This window comes from Hipposideros armiger, unplaced genomic scaffold, assembly GCF_001890085.2.
Source record: "Hipposideros armiger isolate ML-2016 unplaced genomic scaffold, ASM189008v1 scaffold_888, whole genome shotgun sequence".
Taxonomy (NCBI): Eukaryota; Metazoa; Chordata; class Mammalia; order Chiroptera; family Hipposideridae; genus Hipposideros; species Hipposideros armiger.
Genome location: NW_017732238.1, coordinates 235,109 through 255,430, shown reverse-complemented (window position 1 = coordinate 255,430; position 20,322 = coordinate 235,109). Strand labels below are relative to the sequence as shown.

At 41.2% G+C, this 20,322-nt stretch overlaps 2 protein-coding genes and 1 long non-coding RNA gene across 6 annotated transcripts in view; 1 reads left to right on the top strand and 2 right to left on the bottom strand.

Moving 5' to 3' along the window:
- HMGXB3 (HMG-box containing 3) overlaps window positions 1-717 on the bottom strand; it is a 46,861-nt gene extending 46,144 nt beyond the window's left edge. The window contains exon 1 of one of the 2 annotated variants that reach the window (XM_019630058.1): window positions 71-717. The gene's annotated coding sequence lies outside the window, so the exon portion shown is untranslated. The remainder of the gene's footprint in view (window positions 1-70) is intronic. The other variant, XM_019630060.1, reaches the window with a different exon arrangement.
- The window catches only part of LOC109374997 (uncharacterized), a 25,125-nt gene continuing 5,509 nt past the window's right edge, over window positions 707-20,322 (top strand). Inside the window, exons 1-3 of one of the 2 annotated variants that reach the window (XR_002122498.1) lie at window positions 707-795; window positions 1,238-1,353; window positions 8,744-8,877. This is a non-coding gene — a long non-coding RNA (uncharacterized LOC109374997). The remainder of the gene's footprint in view (window positions 796-1,237; window positions 1,354-8,743; window positions 8,878-20,322) is intronic. The other variant, XR_002122499.1, reaches the window with a different exon arrangement.
- Window positions 13,712-20,180, bottom strand: SLC26A2 (solute carrier family 26 member 2). 2 transcript variants are annotated; one of them, XM_019630063.1, is made up of 3 exons: window positions 20,085-20,180; window positions 17,655-18,384; window positions 13,712-16,309 (listed from the first exon to the last, which is right to left on the bottom strand). In XM_019630063.1, exons 2-3 carry the CDS (start codon window positions 18,357-18,359, stop codon window positions 14,780-14,782), a joined length of 2,235 nt encoding a protein of 744 aa, XP_019485608.1. In that variant the 5' UTR covers window positions 18,360-18,384; window positions 20,085-20,180; the 3' UTR covers window positions 13,712-14,779. The 2 variants fall into 2 exon arrangements, with proteins under 2 accessions (XP_019485608.1, XP_019485609.1); XM_019630064.1 differs by lacking the exon at window positions 13,712-16,309 and adding an exon at window positions 16,598-16,953.

The following is a 20,322-nucleotide window of genomic DNA, read 5'->3' as shown; positions in this document are numbered from 1 at the left end:
GCAGCAACCAGCTCGAGGTCGCTCGGCTGTCGCGACGCGGTGCAACGCGGCGCTCGAAGGCAAGACTTACCCGGAGGAGCGGGCAAGTCGCGCGGCTCACATTCCCGGAGGCGCCCAGCCCGGGGGCTCGACAAGGGGGCTGGCCTGCGCACTTGCGCTCCCCGCTGTCGGCGAGAGGCGGCTCCAGTCGTGACACTGGCAACAAGGAAGTGGAGGCGAGGGCTCGCGCGCGCATCCCGGGGGCTGGAGGAGCCCCGGCCCCGCGGCCCCGCCCGGCGACACACGGTACGGAGTCGCGACAGCCCCTCTCGCTCCCGGTCCTTAGAGTCGCGATACAGGGTGTTGGAGGGCGGGTACTGGAGCACGGGTTCGCTCCGCAGGCTCTTAACCGACGCCTGCCGAGGACCCCGGGGGTCAAGCCCCGGGGAGCCCGAGAAAGACTGCAGAGACACGGGCGTAGCCGCGGCACCGGTAGTGGCTCAGTAGTGTCAGCAGCAGCAGCAGCAGCACCAGCACACCTCAGATCGCCTGGGAGACCCGTCCCGGCGGCCCTAGCGGTGCACCGGAAGCGGCCGGCGGCGCGTGACTGCGTGCGACTCTCTGCGCAAGCGCAACAGCCCAGGCCCAGCTGAGGGGCAGGCCCATACGAACTGCTTAGAGGCTTAGATAAGGGGCTGCAAAGGCGGACGGACTGCTTCCGGCCAGAGGTTTCGGGAGGAGGAGGAGGAAGCAGCGGCGCCGGCGGTAGGACACTCCGGCCGCTCAGCCCCCCGGGCATTGACGTAGGGCGTTCAGGTAACTGGGGCGGGGCTGTGCCGAGCGTGATGGGTCGAGGCTCCGCCTCACCTCTCAGAGCCACGTCGTGCCGCGAGTTGCCCCAGCCCTGTTCCTCTCTCAGCACGGCGTTCAAAGCCAGACCCCGGCCCTCCTCAGTCTGTCCCCGCTCGTTCAGGATAGGGGTTTTCTTAGTGCCGCATCAAGCTGTCCTCCTCACCCCGGTGATCTACCCTCAACCCATCCCTTCCACCGTCCCCACACACAGGAATGATAGTGAATTCCTGGAGTGATTCAAACCGAGCTGAATGACCATGTGGAGAGGCTCCCGCACTCAGATGAGGATTGTGTTGTCCTTTCCCGCCTGTTTGCCCTACATTTGTACAAGTCCCCGGACGACCCTTACTATCTTGCAAATGTGTACCCACTCGGCCTACTTTTCTCTGTCTACCACTGTCACCAGCCTTCTCCTAGTCAGCATCATATCCGGTCTGGACTGATGCAGCTTCTTCCCAGCTTCACTCTTGTCCCTCTACAATCGATTCTCCACGCAACAGCCAGATTGATCTTCTTTGCGCAGTAAGTCTGATTAGGTCACTCCCTCCTTAAAACCCTCCAGTGTCTTTGATGAGGTCACTCCCTCCTTAAGACACTCCATGGTCTTCTCCTTCACTTAGAATAAAATTCAAACTTCTTAGCTGGACCTACAAGACTTTGGTTTGGTTCTTGCTTCAGACTCTTTCCATGTCCGTTCTCAATACTGGTAGTTCCCAGAACAAGCTATACATCCCTCTGTAGTGTTAAGCACACTGGCTTCCTGGTGCGCCTACTTGGGTTTGAATCCCAGGCCTGCCACATGTAAGCTGTATTAAGCATGTAAAGTAACAAATTATGTTTACAAAGTAGATCCTCAACAATTGGTGCTTATCTCTTCAATAATTGGTCCCCATTTCAGTAAATGGCACCGCCACCCAACTGGATTGCTCCGTGCTCAAGCCAGAAATCTGAGTTATCCTTGACGCCTCTTGCACCTCACATCCAGTCCATCAGCAATATCTGCAAAAACATAGCCCCTAACTGACTACTTCTTACAATCTCCACTGTTAGTCCACTGCCTCCACTATCAATCCAAGCTGCCACCATCCCCCATCTGCACTCCTACAGCAGCCTCCTAACTAGTCTCCCTGTTTTTTTCTCTGACATCTTCAATTCCATTCTTCACGCAGCACTCCTCTCTTTGCTTAAAATCCTTCAGTAGCTTCCTATGTACACAATTTAACATGTCCAAGCTGTATATGGCCTACTAGACCAGCCTGCTTTTTCCTCTTTAAATTTAGAGCCACCTCTTAGGAAACTGGACTTTACCCATTAGGTTCTCTACTTTGCAACCAAAGGACTCTTTCTAAAGCACAAATCTGATCATGCCATTAAAAAAACAACAAAAACAAAATCAACCTCTAAAGGCCTCCTATTGTTCCAAGATCAAACGAAAATCCTTACTAGGCCTTTCTGTGATTTGGCCCTTTTTTCTTCTCCAGAGACTTATTTTTTTCCTCACCACGCCATTTTACTTTTTGTAGTACATCATCGCCTTCACATCTTTCCTTCCATCTCATGAATTCCCATTTGTTTGTACTTTAAGGCCCAACATTAATAATGTTTCCTCTTTAGAGTACACTTTCCATCTATGCTCCACCCAGTTGATCACCCCTACTTCTATTTTCTAGTTCATAGTACTTTGTAACCTCTCTTATAGTATTTCATACACTCTAGTGTTTGTCTTCCCTTCTTCCCTGGTAAGCTCCTCAGTGGTGGGCACTGCTCCATTCATCTCTGTTTGGTTGGCATCGAGCACAGTGCTTAGCATATAGAGGCTGCCATGAATATGGATAGACACATGTGTGGTGGTGGTGGTGGTAGACGTCAGTCCTTGGGAAGAGGCAGTCACAGCATAAGGTCACAGCAGCTTCTCCTTTGAGAACTCTCATGATGACAGGTCTAACCAGGCAATTACCAAAACTGCTACTTCTGGATTGTGTTTATTTCCTTCATAGCACATATTACACTCTATCTGTTCACTTATTGTTTATCTCCCCCCACCACGTTATATGTTTCATTAGGGCAGAGACCTTGATGTTGTTCATCGCTGCATCCTTACCACTTGACACCTGTAAATATTTATTAAATGAACATATGGCTACCAGAAACATCTTCCCGCGGTGAACATCCTTCCTAGCTAAATGGTGATAGATCTTTGAGGATCTCGTTTTGGTGGAATTTCCAGCAGGACTATGGAATGGCAGAAATAGCACTAATTTGTATCAAGTAATCTGAGCTGTACGAACCTGGGTAGGTACCTTCCCTGGGCCTCAGTTTCTGTATCTATAAAATGAGTCAGATAATAATCCCTTGAATCTATACAGTGCATTGCTATTTGCAATGCTCTTTTGCCATCTATTATTTCAGTCTATTCTCATAGTAGATGGAGCAAACATTGTTAGTTTTATGGAGGCTCAGAAAGTGTAAGTAAAGGAGGTTATCATAAGATCTCTTCTATTTCAAACATTCTATGAGCTTATATAAGTAATCTCTACAAAAACTCAGTAGTATGAATCCGATCTTCTCTTGACTTTGGCCTTATATTATTGTTTCCTAATAGGACTTTTAAAAATCGGAACCAGTCTTTTAGGGGGAATTCATTATCATCGGCTCCTGATAGGTACTCCATTTTGTCTTCGGTTTTCCACATTTGTGGCAAAACAAACCACGAGGAGGAGCAGATACAGCCCTGGAAGTTGTGGCCCAGCCCTCATTCTGCAGATACAGCAAACAAGGGGCACAGGAAATGTCAGCAGTCCTCCCTGGAGGAGAAAATGAAAGTTGTAGAAGCTGTAGATTCAGGCAAGAGGAAAGGTGACACGGCAAAAGAATTCGGTATCACTTCTACTTTGTCTACATTCTTAAAGATGGTGCCAAATTTGAAGAAAAGGTGCGGGAGGCATCTGTGGGACCCCAGCGGAAAAGGATAAGGAACGCTCTCTATGATGACGTTGATAAGGCTGTTTTTGCTTGGTTTCAAGAAATCCATGCCATAAACATTCTTGTAACTGGTTCTGTCATTCGGAAGAAAGCTCTAAACTTGGCTAACATGCTGGGCTATGACAGTTTTCAAGCAAGTGTGGGCTGGCTAAACAGATTTAGGGATCGCCATGGAATTGCTTTGAAAGCAGTCTGTAGAGGATAGTGACAGATTAATAAATGGTGTGGGAATAGATAAGGTTAATGAGTGGCATGCAGGGGAAATTATAAAACTGATTGCTGACTACAGCCCAGATGATATCTTTAATGCTGACGAGACAGGAGTGTTTTTCCAGTTGCTTCCCCAGCACACGCTGGCTGCAAAAAGGGACCATTGTAGAGGGGGCAAGAAAGCAAAGCAGCGATTGACAGCACTCTTTTGTTGCAATGCTTCAGGGACTGAAAAAATGAGACCATTGATTGTTGGTAGGTCAGCCAACCCACACTGCCTCAGGAACATCCATTCTCTCCCTTGTGATTACCGAGCCAACCAGTGAGCATGGATGACGCAGGATCTGTTTAATGAATGGCTTGATGCACATGGATGCCAGGATGAAGCTGGCAGATTTCCAGATCCTCCTGCTGATCGACAACTGCTCCGCTCACAACATGCTTCCACGCTTGGAAAGGATTCAGGTGGGGTATCTGCCCTCAAACTGTACTGCCGTCCGCCAGCCACTGAATCTTGGCATAATTCACACCACGTAAGTGCTGTACAGGAGCCACCTTCTAAAACAAATCTTCCTCAAGCTCAACAGCAGTGAGGATCAAAGACAAGTGGACATCAAGCAGGCCATTGACATGATCGCTGCCGCATGGTGGTCAGTCAAGCAGTCCACAGTGGTGAAATGCTGGCAGAAGGCAGGCATCATCCCTGTGGAACTAACAGATTCTGACAAAGCAGCAGCAGCCAGTGAAGCAGATACTGCTATTGAAAAGTTGTGGTACTCAGTGGCTATTGCCACCTGTGTCCCAAATGAAGTAAATTTCCAGGACTTTGTCACTGCAGATGATGACCTCATCATCTCTCAGGAGCTGAGGGACACAGACGTCCTCCAGGGCACAGTGGCTGGTGAAAATACTGATGAAGCTGGAAGTAAAGATGAGGGGAGATGCCTTTACCACAGCAGCCAAAAATCACCATCACAGAGGCCATCTCAAGTGTACAGAAGCTTAGACGGTTCCTTTCCACTTGTATAGGCATTCCTGATGCCATTTTTGGACAGCTAAATGACATAGATGAATATTTAATGAGAAGAGTGACACAAACTCTTGTTGATTCAAAAATTACAGGTTTCCTCCAAACAAAATAATGTAGGCATTATTTTGCTCTTACTTTGGAAGATGGAGTTTACAAGAATCCTTAAATCTTTAAATTTCTTTAGATAGGGTATTGAACTTAAAATTTAAACAATATTATGACAACAACATTCCAGTCCTCCGAAATAATAAGAAACTTCCTTGAATTAAATTTGGAAATAAAATTTGACTAATATGTGTTCTCTTTTGATTAATGCAGTGGCTCCCAAACTTGTCTGTACCTTAGGAGTACTTGAGCATCTTTAAAATTTTTCTAAAGCCCACCCCTTTTCCTAGAGCAATTAAATCACATCCCTGGTGATGGATACAAGCATTAATAGATTTTGAAGTTTCCCAGGTGATTTCAATGGGCATAAAAGTTTGGGGAACTACTGGATTAACCACCAGAAAATAAAGCACACTGTGGGTTTGGAGCCAACTTTTTCCCAATAAGACTAGCTCAGTGGTTTCTAAATCTTAGCTTACTTCAGAATCACTTGGAAGGCTTGCTGAAACCTTTGCTGGGATCTGCCTCCAGAGCTTCTGATTCTGTGAGTCTTAGGGGGGCCCAAGAACTTGCATTTCTGACAAGTTCCCAGGTGATGCAGATATGGTCCAGGGTCCATATTTTGAGAACCACTGGTCTAGCTGGAGTCTAGCACTTCTCTCTTCAGCTGACCACCTAAATACTCATCACATCAAAAAAAAAAATCATCTGCTCTTACTACAGAGCTGTTAACTCCTTTCTGCTAATTTGGTAACTTTAGAACCTTCTTAGCTATTCTCTTGACTGCCCCGCCAGTTAAACAAGTCTTCAGTAGCGTCACATTCATCTGTGCCCAAAGAATGAACAGGAACCATCCAGCCTATTAAAACGTCTTGTAGAGCTTCGGGCTTATTAATAGGGAGCTGGGGTACAGGGAAATCAGGTGCATTCAAGAGGAGACATGAAATGATCTTAGAGGTAGAGTATAATGTCAGAGTTCTGTTAGGATCATGGGCGAGAACATTTAACCCAGTGTACCTCTCAATTTCCAGACAAGGTGAGAGGCAAGTTTGGAGAGAGATGGCTGTGAGAATGTTTGGGTCATCCCCTATTTGGATTATTCACAGTTCCTCCCCACACCTGTCATCCAGCCTGGACCACGTAATCAAGATGAGGACACACTGCATTTGTCTTCACTAAAATTATTCACAAATAACCTTTATTCCTTTGTGTTTGTTCTTCAGAGAAGTCTGATAGAGCAGGGTTGATTTTAAATTATTTAAAATGATATAAATTTATAATCATATTTATATTAAAGTTTTTCTCCTATAGAGAAGACATTCTCAATATCCTTTATAACCCTAGTATCTATTCCTAACAAGTCAGATAAATGTCAGTTTCCTTTTTAGAAGGTACATACAATACCTGCTAGTATTATAGTGTAGTTTTTTCCCCCTTCAGGTTAATTTTGTGGCTATTTCAGAAACCCATAGCAATATAGTTATTTTTCTTTCTGTAGTTACTTCATTGAAACAGAGGTATAAAGCAGATTAATCATAGAAAGTACTGCTTCCACACTGAACAAAACAACAATCACAAAAAACAGCAGATCAGTTTAAATGGATGTTTCAGAAAGCTTGTCTTGGATATTTTTCCTTTAGTATAATTGAATTAAAAGTATTACATTTATTTAAAAATTTTAACACTTAGGAGAGGAAAGCAATGTTTTCTGGCTAAGTCCTGTGGTTCTATCTCATTGTCAGCACCTTAATTGCTTTCATCATCTTGTGTCAGGATTACTGACACAATTTCTAATTTCTTCCTTTACCGTTCTCCTGACGTTCATTTTCTGATGTCCATTTTGCACATGTTAGATCCATTGGCATCATGTTATTTCCCCTGCCCACTTGTCTGTGGTAGTTCTCAAATGCCTAAGAAAAAAGCAGACTAGATTATTCAGCCAAGTTTTAGCACCCTCTTGAGTTAACAACAACCTGTATTTCCAGCTTGGTGGCTCAGTACAATTCAGTGTGCGTGCTGCCCCAGAAGAGACCGTCGTCTCCTTCCCCTCCATACCCATGTTTGCTAGCGTGCCTTTGCCTGAATTCCTCACCCTGCTCACTACCAAGCTACACATTCTTCAAGAACTCACTGGAGTCCTCTTTCTTCCAGCCTTTCTTGAAGACTCACCACCTTCCTTTCCCCCAAATCCTTAGTATGTACTTCCTGTTTCTACCACTCAGTTAAGCACTTTAATGTTTTATCAATGTTCTGGGGCTTTTTAACTAGACTGTAAGCTCCATGAGAGCAGGGACCAGTCAGCCTTTTGTATTCTGAATGGTGCCTAGCCCTGTGCCCGTCACATCATAGGCAATTCAATGAACATTATACACTTGTGTATAAATTGATGCACACGTGTAATGTGTCACAGCCACCTTTTAAAGCTGTAGGAAGCATTGATTCTACTAGAAAATGACTTGGAGATAGGTAGAGTTGTCTTCTATTTAAAAGGATTTGCAAACATTTTCCATGAATATCATTGCCTCAAATGTTATTCCAATCCAGATGGTAACCTGTTTTTTGATGATGAAGAATTTTAATATATAGAGTTAAAACTGTTTCCTTCCTCTGAGCATCATTGTGGGATTCTCCATTTATACACACAAGCCTTTAGTATGAAAGGCTTTGTCTACGTGCCTTGTATATAGCAGTATTCAGTAAACATGTGCTTAAACTTTAAAAAAAAAAGAAATCTCATATTCTTAAATAATTTAACATTAGATCCAGGTAGATGGAAATCATGTCCAAAAGAGAGCTTCTACAGTCTGGTTCACATTGGATAAAACTTTGATTCTATTGGACATTAGCTTTTTTTGTTTGGTGCTTTGTTTTTTAAACTAAAAGAGGTTGATATTATCCCGTCCTAGTCGGCTGTCTTCATCAGGCCCTCTCTGGCTTCTCCCTGCCTCTCTGGCTCCTCCAACCCCACTTGAGGACTTAATTTTTCCCCAGTTGACCAATATACTCCATAGGCCAATAGCCTGGGACTAGGCACCTACCTCACTTGTGCTGTCATGAGAATAAAAAGGTACCTGTGTACCTGACATAGACTAAGTGTTCTATAAATGCTATTGTGATTACTATTCATCCCTATTTAGAACTTTACCAGAATCATCTAAAGACAGGGACCTGCCTTGCCAGTCCTTTCTTCCACTAACAGATCTTGGAGTTCAGTGTTCCAGAACCACCCAGCCTGATCAATAGGTAAAATGCAACAAGTTTTCTTTGCCCTGTTCCTAAGAAGGGCTCTTTACTTAAAAAGGAAGGAGGCTAAGAGTTACTGATTGCCTGTTATACGTCAAGCACTGTTTCACTTATTAATATTTCCAGAAATCCATAATACAAAGGGACAAATAGGCTCAAATAATGTAATTCCAAAGTTGCAGACCTGTTCAAGAACTTCATGCCACCTGAGGTCATAGTTACCTTTGAAGTGGGATGTGTAGCATATTCTGGCCACCAGGGGGCAGAGGTGGACTACATAAGAGACAATCTGGCCTACTGAAGAAGCCCTAGGAGCAAACGCTTGTTTAATTTTTCTGACAGGGTAGAGCTTGAGAGGGAAGACAACAAAATACTGCAAAAGGACGACTGAAACTATCCTTGACTCTATACCCACACTTCCACTGAGTGGCGAGGTGTAGAAAGGGGAGGACGTTTGGGGAGAGGCTTCATTGCAGGTATGGGGAGATCGTGGAGGGGCGCAGATTATTCCTCAAAGCGGGTGCGTATCAGTTAGGAATTCCACTCCCAATTATCTCACTCACATATACTTAGTCGGTATATGATGTTAGCCTCAATTTACTGATGAACAAAATGTGGCTCAAAATTCCCTTACCAAAACTCAGAAGTTGGACAGTAGCACACAAATCAGATTTGGGTTTTCAGATTTCAACTTAGTAATAGGAATCATGCAACATGAGAGCTGGAAGGGTCTTGAAGCAATCTAGCTCTCCTCCCCTCTTCACTTATGAAAAAAAAACCAAAACATTATCCCCAAAAGGTTAAATGACTCCTTAGGACCACCAAGCAAAAAGGAAAGAATTGGGTTTCTTTATGCTTTACGGCTTTCTATAAGGACAGATTCTTTTGTTACAGTTGGGAAAAATTAATGACTGAATTACTCTCCAAAGGTAAAGAGATGGTATTTTAAAGCTCACTGGTGACCTAAAGTATTTCTTAGTTAGAACTACCCCCCCCGGCACTTAAATAATTTAGACACAGAGTAATATTTTATTAGTTTTAACAATTTATTAGCAAATGAAATGACATCTCTAGATCTCAGCGCATATAGGATCTTACATAATAAACATCACGAACATCTTTCCAGAAGAAAAGGATCTATTAACCAACGCCCCCACCCCCACCCCGCGGTGATAGGCTGCAGTCCGTGGAGGGTTAAGCATGATTTCTGTGGAATAGCATAAAGGCACTTGCTTTCATTTAAAAAGATACACATGATATAAAACGTGTTCCCAAAAGTCATTGGCCTTGAATAATTGGGGGGGGGGGGGAAAGGCAGTATACATTTTTAGCGAATAGACAAGAGTGAGAATTTGAGTTCATTCACCTGTCACCCTGATACTGTCTTGGTTTGTATATAAAATTGCAAAGGAGACAAAAAAGGTGGCATTTTATGTAGATTGGTTTGTCCACACTAATTTTTGAGAAATGACAGCATCAGAATTCAAACAGTAATTTTCCAACTGATTTGAGCTTAAAAAACCAGTTGTTTGACTCCAAGTGTCTTATTATTTTAGGGATGGAGGATATGGTAGGAGAAGAGAACTCCTTAAAATAATTTTATTAAACCTGCAGTTAAAAATCCTTTCTGGCTTATGCTGCTTTTCTGTTTGTTAACTAAAAAAACCTTCAGTTAGAAATTTAGTCATTGGTATTTTGTAATAAGATTGTAATTATTTGGCCTTTTTCAGAGTCATAATTCAAGTCCAAGAAAAGTTATATATGGTTCCAGTATAGACTTACAAACATGGTTATTTCTGGTAAAGGCATTTGGTGTCCTTCATTATTCCAGTTTTCATAATTCAGTATCTCTTTCCTATTTTACATCACTAAGAGAAAAAGAAAATACACACCAAAAACCCCCCACTATTAAGCATAATGCTTATTTAACTTTCTTAACTGTATTTTAACATGTTTACTTTAAAATTTAGGTGCAAAAAACACTTTTTAAAAAAATAGTCCTTGTCAGGATAAAAATTACCTTATAAAAATACATCTCCCCCCTTCCCACATCTAAATTCTCAATTCCTAGTTACTAATATTAAAAAAACACACACTAAAATATAGCTTTAACTTACAGTATTTCAATAGTATTTTACTTTACTAATAGGCTATAACAAACCAGCTGGGTATTATTTTGGTCTGTTACATTATAATTTTCATTCTTGTTATTAGTGCTCGAATTAATGATTCTACTCATGATTATATAAAAACTTTATACCAAAAAAAAAGAAAAAAGCCAAATTACTTCAGAGCCTAAAAGCTTTCTAGATCCAATTTCCTTCTTTTTCAGTTTTCAAGCTGTTTTCAAATAAGGCATCACTAGAACAGATAAAACATCAGAGGAAAAACCAGGGAAACATTAAAGAACAGAAAAATTAAGCATTGTCTAAATCCTGTCGATGAGGTTTTCACCACGTCACTGGGGAGCATTCCCTGATAGACCAGGGCCATCCCTGCCCCCTCGTTTGCCTCAGCTGCCTGCCTCCTGCTCAGACCTTAGTTCAGGCTCAGCTCAGCTCCTTCATAAAGCACCTCCAAGTGCCCCTGTGTGTCACCCAGGAGAGTAACTATACAGCGCACCTACTGGATTTACTACTGTAGTCCCAGCACCTGGCACAGGGCCCTGGACTCCTGCATAAGTCCTCAGGAAGTATTTGAGGTATTATCTACATTGATGCAAAAAGAACCTATAGCTCATCTATAGCACTACATAAATGAAAACAATTCATTAAAAACAATAAGGATCAGACCTTGAATGTATCATAACTCCTAGACTCAATTTTATGTTCCCAAAATATTCACCACAGCCCTTTTCTCATTTTTATATTAAGACAGGACTAACACCCAGACTATGTGTTCTTAAATGACAAATTACTAAGAGAACATGATACACATTTAAAGATAATTTACCATACTGTAAATTTACAAACAATTTGGCTTCAATGTCCATGACTGTTTAAAGGCTAAATCAGACTACCCAAATCTTGTTTTCCTTTGGTTTTAACTTAAAATTTTTAAAAAGTAATTATCAATGAGACATCTGTCAATTTTACTACCATCAGCAGCACAGATAGTACTACAGTCACTAGTGTTCCAGAGTAGGTCGACCTGGGCTTTTGCGCCAACCCTGGCTACTGTAGGCTCCTCAGCTTTCATCGTTGGTGAATCTGTGCCTCCTCGCCTTCTAAAAACAGGACCTAGTTTTGACCTTGCTCTTAAACTAAGATGTGGCTCCCAAGCCTGACGCCACTACTGCTGTGTGGGACTAACCAGGGATTAGATCCTATTCAACTGAGTCCCTTTTTTCTCCCTTGTTTGGTTAGAAATAGTCTTTTCAATGGTTTATTCCCTTCACTCCTCTCTTGAATGTTATCCTTAGTCTTTCTGTGCATTGGTACACTCCACCCATCTGATTGTAACAAATCTAAAAATAAGATTGCAAAAGTTTTAACCACTAAGTGTACATACTACATTTCAATTAAGTGCTCATTTTAAGATATGCAGGATTTTGTACATTTGTCAATAAGCAATGAGAAAATGCTTCATTTAGACTATAAAGTTTAGAGTAAGCAAGATATTTTTTGTATCAATATTTTGTAAAACATCACCTAATGAACTAAAAGTGTAAGGTCTTAAGTAAGAAAGTAAATGAAAACATTAGTTTTATTGGTGAATTAGGCTTTGATTTCAGGTTTCATTTCTTTAAATACCAGCAATGAAAAAATTTTTTAAATGTGTAAGTATAGGCAGACCTCAACCCAAGCAAGGAAGGTAAGATATAAATTCTAGTGAAATCTTAAACGTTTTTACAACTGGCTACCTTGTTTGTTTGTTTGGGTGGGTGGGGGAAGTACAACCCAGAACACAATTTAAGAATCTGCTAATTGCATAAAGCTCCAGAATTGTTTATATCCACGTAAGGAGAGAAATGTCAGGTAAAGGTCAAATCCTATTACTCCATTCTTCTAAGGGATTTTTCAAATTCTTTGTTATTTTATTTATTTATTTTTTGCAGCTGTGCTAGTGTTTGATAAATTATAGAGTTGTCTTAAACATGTATTAATTACTCTGTCACATGCCATCAGACATCTATAATAGTCTGGATTCAAACCTGGCTTGGGGGAGGGAGACAAGAGGGATTAAAAATAAATGATTGACCAAGATACTGAAATTTTACTATTCATAAAACTGGATAGAAAGAGCAAATGTTGGCTAAAAACAAACGAAAAAAACCACAGATACAAACAGCAGTTAACATTTCTGAAATTCTGGACTTCAGTTCTAAAAGGATGTCAAAATTCAGGACACTATTATATTTAATCACGATGTCAATCACCTCAAAAACAGACATCCAGCTTTTCTACCAAGAAACTGCTTTAATAGCAGAAAGGTATTTTCCATGTAAACAGATGGGCAGAGCTACCAATAGAAAAACAACATTTACAGTTTACAGAGCCAACAAGAGAGCAAAATATGTTTAAAAAATGTCTGACTCCAACAGACAGGGTTTGCTGCTCATAAATATTTAAATAGTTTAGAATGTAGGAGCAAGTTAAAAAATGATTTTGCACTTTTGCAAATATTATTTTGTTTTAAATGGTGTGGCTAAATGTTTCAATCTCACACAAATTAGTCTCCTAGTGCTTACTTTGGAAAACCTGGTTTTTTCCTCACCTATCAAGGTCCAGATACAGGAACTATAAGCTTTCAATGTCAGACATACTTGCTTTTCAAAAGGAACTCTTCTTGTAGCCACAACCTGTGGCCAGCTATCATAAATAATACATAATTGGGTTGTAGTATGAATGTAATACTTCTAAAATACTCTTGCATAATAGTTTTAGGTAGCCCAAAGAGTCAAAAGCTGTCATTGTCATCAATATTTATTATAAATCAACAGGGCCCATGGCAGTAAGCATTAGCTTTGTTTTCACTAAAACATCTACAGGTTAATTATTGATGTTTCTTTGGACGCTTCTGTGCATTCTTTTCCATTGGTTACAATACATTTTTCTTGCAGAGGAAAGATGAACAGTAGCTTCTATTTGAAAAAGACTGTCAATCCCCTAAAGACCCTTGCTAAAATGCCACGAGAAGGGAACAAAAAAAATTCACTGTTAAGTAAACAAATTCTTTTTTTTTTTCCGATCTTATCCCAGGTTTTTATTTTTATTTATTTATTTATTTATTTATTTTAGATTTTTTTATTGGGGAATTGGGAGAGGGGACCAGCCAAGTTGTTGTCCTTCAGTCTTAGATGTGGAGGGCACCAGTCGCCATCTGGCTTCCCGTAGGCAGCTCGTGGCCTCTAAGCTCAAGGTGCCAAGTTCAGTCTTAGTTGCACGTGGGCGTAGCCCAAGTAAACAAATTAAGTGAAGCTGTCAATCATTCCTATTTGTGATCTGTCCTAAACAGTTTGCCTCAAGCTAATTTAAAATGCTCTACAGAATTGCAGAGTTGCCATTCTGCCTCTTAATCTGGCAAGCTTATCACTGGGAAGGAGACATAGCAGTTTCCATGGGAAATACACTCAAAGACGGAGAGCTACATTAGAGCTTAGAGGTAGGGAAATACTCAGAAAACAGGGACAGACAGAGATCACAGAAAAGATAGGGAGGATTCCCACTATTTTTGATAATTATGAAGAGCTCTTTGCTTACCTCCTTACCCTAAAAAAAAAGGCCTGACTAAAAACATGGATTACAGAGAGTGTTCTGTAAAACGTGGAGCTGGCTGTCAAACATGCCCAGCCATCAGACTCCTGATGAGACTGTGCCAGGGGTTCCCTGCCTTAAGGACAGGAATGGTGCTTTCCTATTAAAAACCAGAGATCCTACTGTCATCTTGGGAGCAAAGACTGTGTATGGAGAAGTATAAATAAGAACAAAGTTGTCTAGTTATTACTTTGTGCTCCAGATGCCTCTTGATCTGCTCATACAGGAGCAGGCACAACATTCTTTCCCTGCCTCCTTTCCACTCTCTCTCCAAAAAGCCATATCAGGTAGGCTCCAGCACTTCTCGTAAATGCCACCTTCACCCCTTAACCTCCTCGAGAAGAGTCCAAATGCATATCTCCTAAAAGAAGATGGTCACTAAGTTTTATTTTTAGTGCCACTTCATAGTTCAATTCAACAGATGTTTAATTCCAAGAATACCTCCTATCTGCAAGAAAGCTTGAAACCACAATATTCTTTTTGATTCTGCCTAACTATAAGCTCTACTGCATTTGTGTATCTACAAAGGCCATCAGCTTCAAATGAAGAATAATGTCTAGCCAATAGGTTAAAATTTCAAGTGTGCAAGTTGCTGTTGGCTAGACATTATTCTTCCTTCCATTTACTTATTCAACTTATCATTGGAAAGACTCTGACCATTGGGAATACATATCCCTTTCTGATTTTGAGTTTCTTCTGCAAAAGCCACTGCTTCATATACACTATAAAAGAGGTTTTCGTCTTCATTTTTGCAATACTCTCCCCGGGCCAAGGAATCCTTCACAGAGGGATTGCATTCAGCCAGCAGAATGTGGATGCCAATGGCTTCATAATCTCTGCGAACTTCTTTCAGCGTATGGAGCCCAGCTGTATCTAAAAACTGGATTGCACTACAGTCAATCACTATGGTATGGAGCTCCAAGAGATGATGGGAAAGCTGCACTGAAACTTCATCCTGGATTCCACTGAGATTCACTGTTTCCTTTTTTACCTTTCTCCTTGCTGCCTTCTTCTGAGCTGCCTTTACTAAGACTGGGTTGACAGTCTTTTTGTATAAGGCAGATTTAAAATATTCTTTGTTTATGTAGTAGAGAGGGGCTACAAAGCGGAAAATCTTGATGCCCGGCTTAGCCTGAAGGTTCTTATAAACAGACATGGATTCAAAGATTTCAGACTGTTCCACCATGCCAAGCAATGAACTCTTTGGCCTCTGAGTGCGGAGGATGACACAAAACATAGAAAAACAAACCCCAATAAGCAGGCCTATTTCAGTACTTATCAGTGCAGAGGACAGCATAGTAACAAACCAGATAACTGTATCCATTCTGTTAACCCTCCACATCTTGGGCAGATCCTTAAATTTACGCAGAGCTCCCCGGAGATTTACAATAGTGATCACACCAAGGACACTTTTCTGAAGGGAATAGAATAAAGGAGCTATTACGAGGAGGACCAACAGAAGAACCAGAGCTGTCACCACACCAGAAAGCTGAGTTTGGCAGCCTGTTGATTCTTTAACCAATGTCTTTGCAAGAGCTGCACTAGTAGTAAAGCAGTGGAAGAAGGAAGGGATGATATTGCAAAAGCCAATGGCATACATTTCCTGATTAGCTTTGACGGTGTAGCCATGTTTCTTGGCAAACATCTCAGAAAGTGAAACAGTAATAGCAAAACCAATGATAGAAATAGCTATTGCATCTATAGCCACACTAGGAATTAAGTTCCAGTCCGGTGCTTTGGGTGGCATAAACCCAGTGGGAATATGTCCAGCAATACTGGTATTGTATTTCTCATTTAGCTTTCCAAAATGAGAGGCTAATGTGGCTGCCACGATGACAATGAGTTCAGTAGGAATTGGTGCCTTAAGCTTTGACTTGAAGTGCTCGTTGAGTTCTTTGGTTGGCAAAAGAACCAAAAGGCACAGAAGGCTGGTGATGAGATCACAGAGATTGGTCTTATGGATGTTTCTGAAGATATGTATCCAAGTAGTGATGAGTGAGCCCACGCCATTACTCCGAGGAAGGCTGAGGCCAAGGAGATACTTGGCCTGAGATGTAAGAATAGTGAAGGAGGCACCAGTGACAAATCCACTCAGCAAGGCATCTGAGAGGTAGACAGAAACAAAGCCCACTTGAAAGAAGCCCATTGCTACCTGGAAGGAAGGATATACAAATGTTAGATACAAATGGAAAAAAGCCTCTAAATCCTGTATTACCCTGGCATTTCTGTTTGTTTGATTTTGCACGGAGACCCTATTTTCTTGTACAATGCTTCTTAAACTTGAATAAGATTCAGACCTCTTTCAAAAAGAAAAAAATTCTCAAAGACCCACAAGAAATCATAAAAACGCAAATTGGAAAAATTCTTACTAAAAAACCATGTATTTTCTTTAAATTACAAATCATAACCATAAAAGTGAAGTTTTAACTGATAAAACCAAAAATTAGATTCACATCCAAATAGAATCCCACTTTTGAAATTATTATGGAATGGTCTTTAACCTCATATTGGAAACTATTCTCATCCACTGTACGAGTATATGTGCTTATACCATACTCCTTCACATATTTTCTGCATCCTCAAAGATACAACTTTATTTCTTTTTTCCTCTTCCCAATAATTCCTCAGCATTCTGTTGCACTCTTGTTCATTCTCGGTGAGGCATATTAACAGAAAAGCAAAAATGGACCCTGAGGAACACAACTCTTCTGCACGCCATGCCTTCTCCCTCTCCGCCTCATCCAAGGACCAAAAAAAGGGAGCTACTCTTTCCCTTCTCTTATTGGTTCCAAATGCCTGTAATAGAGAAGAGGTTTAATGGTGGCACTGACTTGCAAATGTCAAAAGGCAGGGGCATGATGATAACGGCAGATCAGTGGATTCTATGGGAGACCCAAGAAGAATTTTATTTCTAATCCTTTCTCTGACTGATAATAAAAAATAGCGGTCTTCAACTTTTCCCCTCCCCAACAGTCCAAGAGAACTATCTTTAGTGAGAGTTACTCACTAGAGCAACAATCCTAAAGGAAAGGGTGGCAGATGGTCATCTATAGTTTGAGATTCTTGCATTCCTCCTCTCCCAACCCCCATTCTGTTACCTTCCAGCCTGCCTGTTAGTGCTGACTCTGCCAATAACCAATCACACAGCATCTCCAGCAAAGCAATATTTCTCAACATATAAAATGAAGGAGTTACTTGTATACTGGGTGGTCTGGGGTCCCTTTCTGGTCTAAATTTTTACAACCAAATAATTAAAATCTGGCTGACTGAAATTCATTGGTTAAGACGCAACACAGGGTTGAGAAAAGAGAAGCAGCCTTATCTTACCTGTAGAGTCAAACCAGGGTTTGCATTTTTTCTCTACCCCTCATCTATCCTTAGCATTCAATAAATGACAGCTTTATTTATTATGGTATTTAAGATCCCTTACAGATCTGAAACTTCATGCATAGTGATTTCTCTTGCCAGAAACAACCACTCGTTCCATTGTTTCTTACCTGATAAACTCCAGCCATAAAGGTTACGGTGCTGCCAACTGCAATTGCATAGCAACTTCTGTCACATATCCAGTCTGATGTCTGGTTTAATGATGTGCTCTCATCTGAAACCATTCCTAAAGAAGGGGCAATGTGGGCAGTGTCATAGCCAGCTTTGTGTAGTTCTCGGTCAACTACCTCACCAATCATAAGGCACAGTATTCCAAAAATGCCCACAGAGATGTGACGGGAAGTCCCCAGTAGGAAATAAATGATGCTGGCAAAAAAAGAAGTGTACAGACCATAGATCGGTTCTTGGCCAGCCAAGAGGGAATAAGCAATGGATTGGGGCACCAACAAGATGCCCACAATCAAGCCAGACATCACATCTCCTAAAATATTTTTCTTCAGATCATATTTTGGGAGCCACCGCAAAACAGGAAGGAAACCAAAAATCATATTTTTTGCTTTGGTTGGGCTGCACTGGCAACTCTTCTGTAGTTTTTTTGTGACAAACTGCTTAAAGTTAGTATTTGATTTCTCTTGAGGTTCCATGTGGATCCTAGGATATTGTCTGCATTGATTATCAGCCTCAAAATGCTTGAAGTCAGTACTTGATTCCTTTTCAAGCTCCAGATGGATCCCAGACGGAAGACTGTATTGGTCATTTCCTTCAACTGAGTCCTTGAGTGCAAGGCCATGTTGCTCTGTACTTTCCAAAGACATTTCTGGAGATAGATGCTTCAGCCTCCTACCCCAGAGAAAATACCATGGTTAACTGATTAAGTAATTCTCAGTGCTCACACATTTTAACAGGCCTACTTGTCATTCATGAGAGTTAAGAGGGGTTCCGTTTGGGGGAAGGTATCTTATATTCACTTTCCTTAGCTGAGCCTCATTTGTCTTGGTCGGAGGGCGGGGAGATGGAGGGGTCAGGGAAGAACCAGCCCATACACAACTAAGTCAAAGCAAATAATTCACTGGGTACAGGACTTCCCAAGAGTATAAATCATACAGGATTTTTTTCCATCTCTGCTTGGATTCCCCTGTAGATTTTCTCCAGAAAAGGTATCAGGGTGGCCTGTCTCCTCCTTTTTATGTGCTATCAACTGTCTTCTTTCCAGGTTTTTCAAAATAGGATCTATTCCCAAACCTTCACCCCTACCTGCTAGTCCCTGAAATAAGGAAGATGGTCCTTTTGGGGAAGGGAGGGGGCTTTTTAAATAACTCCCTAATTGTTGAAAATAAACAGAAGAAAAAATGGGTGACCGTAAAGATAAATGTTTTTGGAAAAAGAAAGCCACTAGGGCAGAATGCATTCAGGTCTTTGTACAATGCTCCTTTGCTTGGTAGGAAAGAGGAAGGGATAAGTTGGTAAGAGATTTTTGAAGCAAACAAATGTCAAGAACATGGGGTGGGCCGATGGGGCAAGAGTCTGACATATGCTCTGGAAAGTTCTGGTCTATTCTACTCTGTTCTAGCATGGAGTCATATATATCCAGTGCATGCAAAGAAAGATTTGTTATCGATGCTAAGCATACACTCTGAAACACAGGCTGAAATAATGTTGCCCGGCACCCCACTTGGAGGGTAACCAGGTGATCCTGCATTCTACATCTCTGGGTCCTAAACTACAGAACTAATGCCATAAGACCTACCACTAAGAACTACAGGAAAACAAAAAAGGTAAAATTAACTAAAAAGAGAGAAGGGACAACAACAACAACAAAAATCTTTTAATAAGAGTATAAGAGGAGGAGAAAGGAACAGGCTCTCAAAGGAATAGAGTATTAACTGTTTACTAAATACTTCACCAATCAGTGTCTTTATGTTAGCTGTTAACTTAGAATGGCCATCCATCTCTCTGCCTGTCAAGATCCTAATCATTTTTAAAACCCAGTCAAAAATGCAACGTCTTATACAAAGCACTGACCAATCTCTCCTTGCCCAAATGAACCATTACACCCTCTGTGTCCCACAGTATTTCGCCTCCATTACAGTACTAACCATACTCTTGTATGTGTTAAGTAAGAGTCTCTGCAGCTCCTGGAGCAAAGGACATCTTGTTCATCACTGTAATCTTCAATGAATGTAATACAGTAACTTTGAGAGAACAAGCTTGCAAAATGTTTGAATGAGAGAGAATAAATGAATAAACAAATTTATGACTATAGCCAGAGAGAGATAAATTAGATGGGGGCCTTAGGAAGTTTCCTGTTTGGGAACTGACAGACAAATAGGCCCTTGTAAAGTTCTATAAACCTAAAATTACCAAGATGCCATAATCCAGGACCTAAACCCCATTGAAGAACACAAGATACAGAAAAATAACTCACATTAATTTTGTTTAGGATGAAGGTCATCCCACTAAACAAGAGTAAAATAGCAGTTATTTTGATGGTCTTGTTAAGTAGATAAAGAAGAAAAGAATAGATTTAGATGGCCACTTACCCTGAGCAAGTCAATCAGATTGGGGAATACACACAACAGGTCTTCATTCCTCAGTGCAGCTGGTCTGTAACTCTCTTCTCATTTCCTATTTTCAGGCCAAGCTACTTGGAGTGAACTTCTTACGTCCTGTCCTATTTTGGAATAGCTCTTGGTGATTCTGGGTCAGAGGCTTTTCCAAACCTAAGATATGCAAAAGAGGCATAAGAAAAAACTAACAAAATCCACATCTTGCCCTATA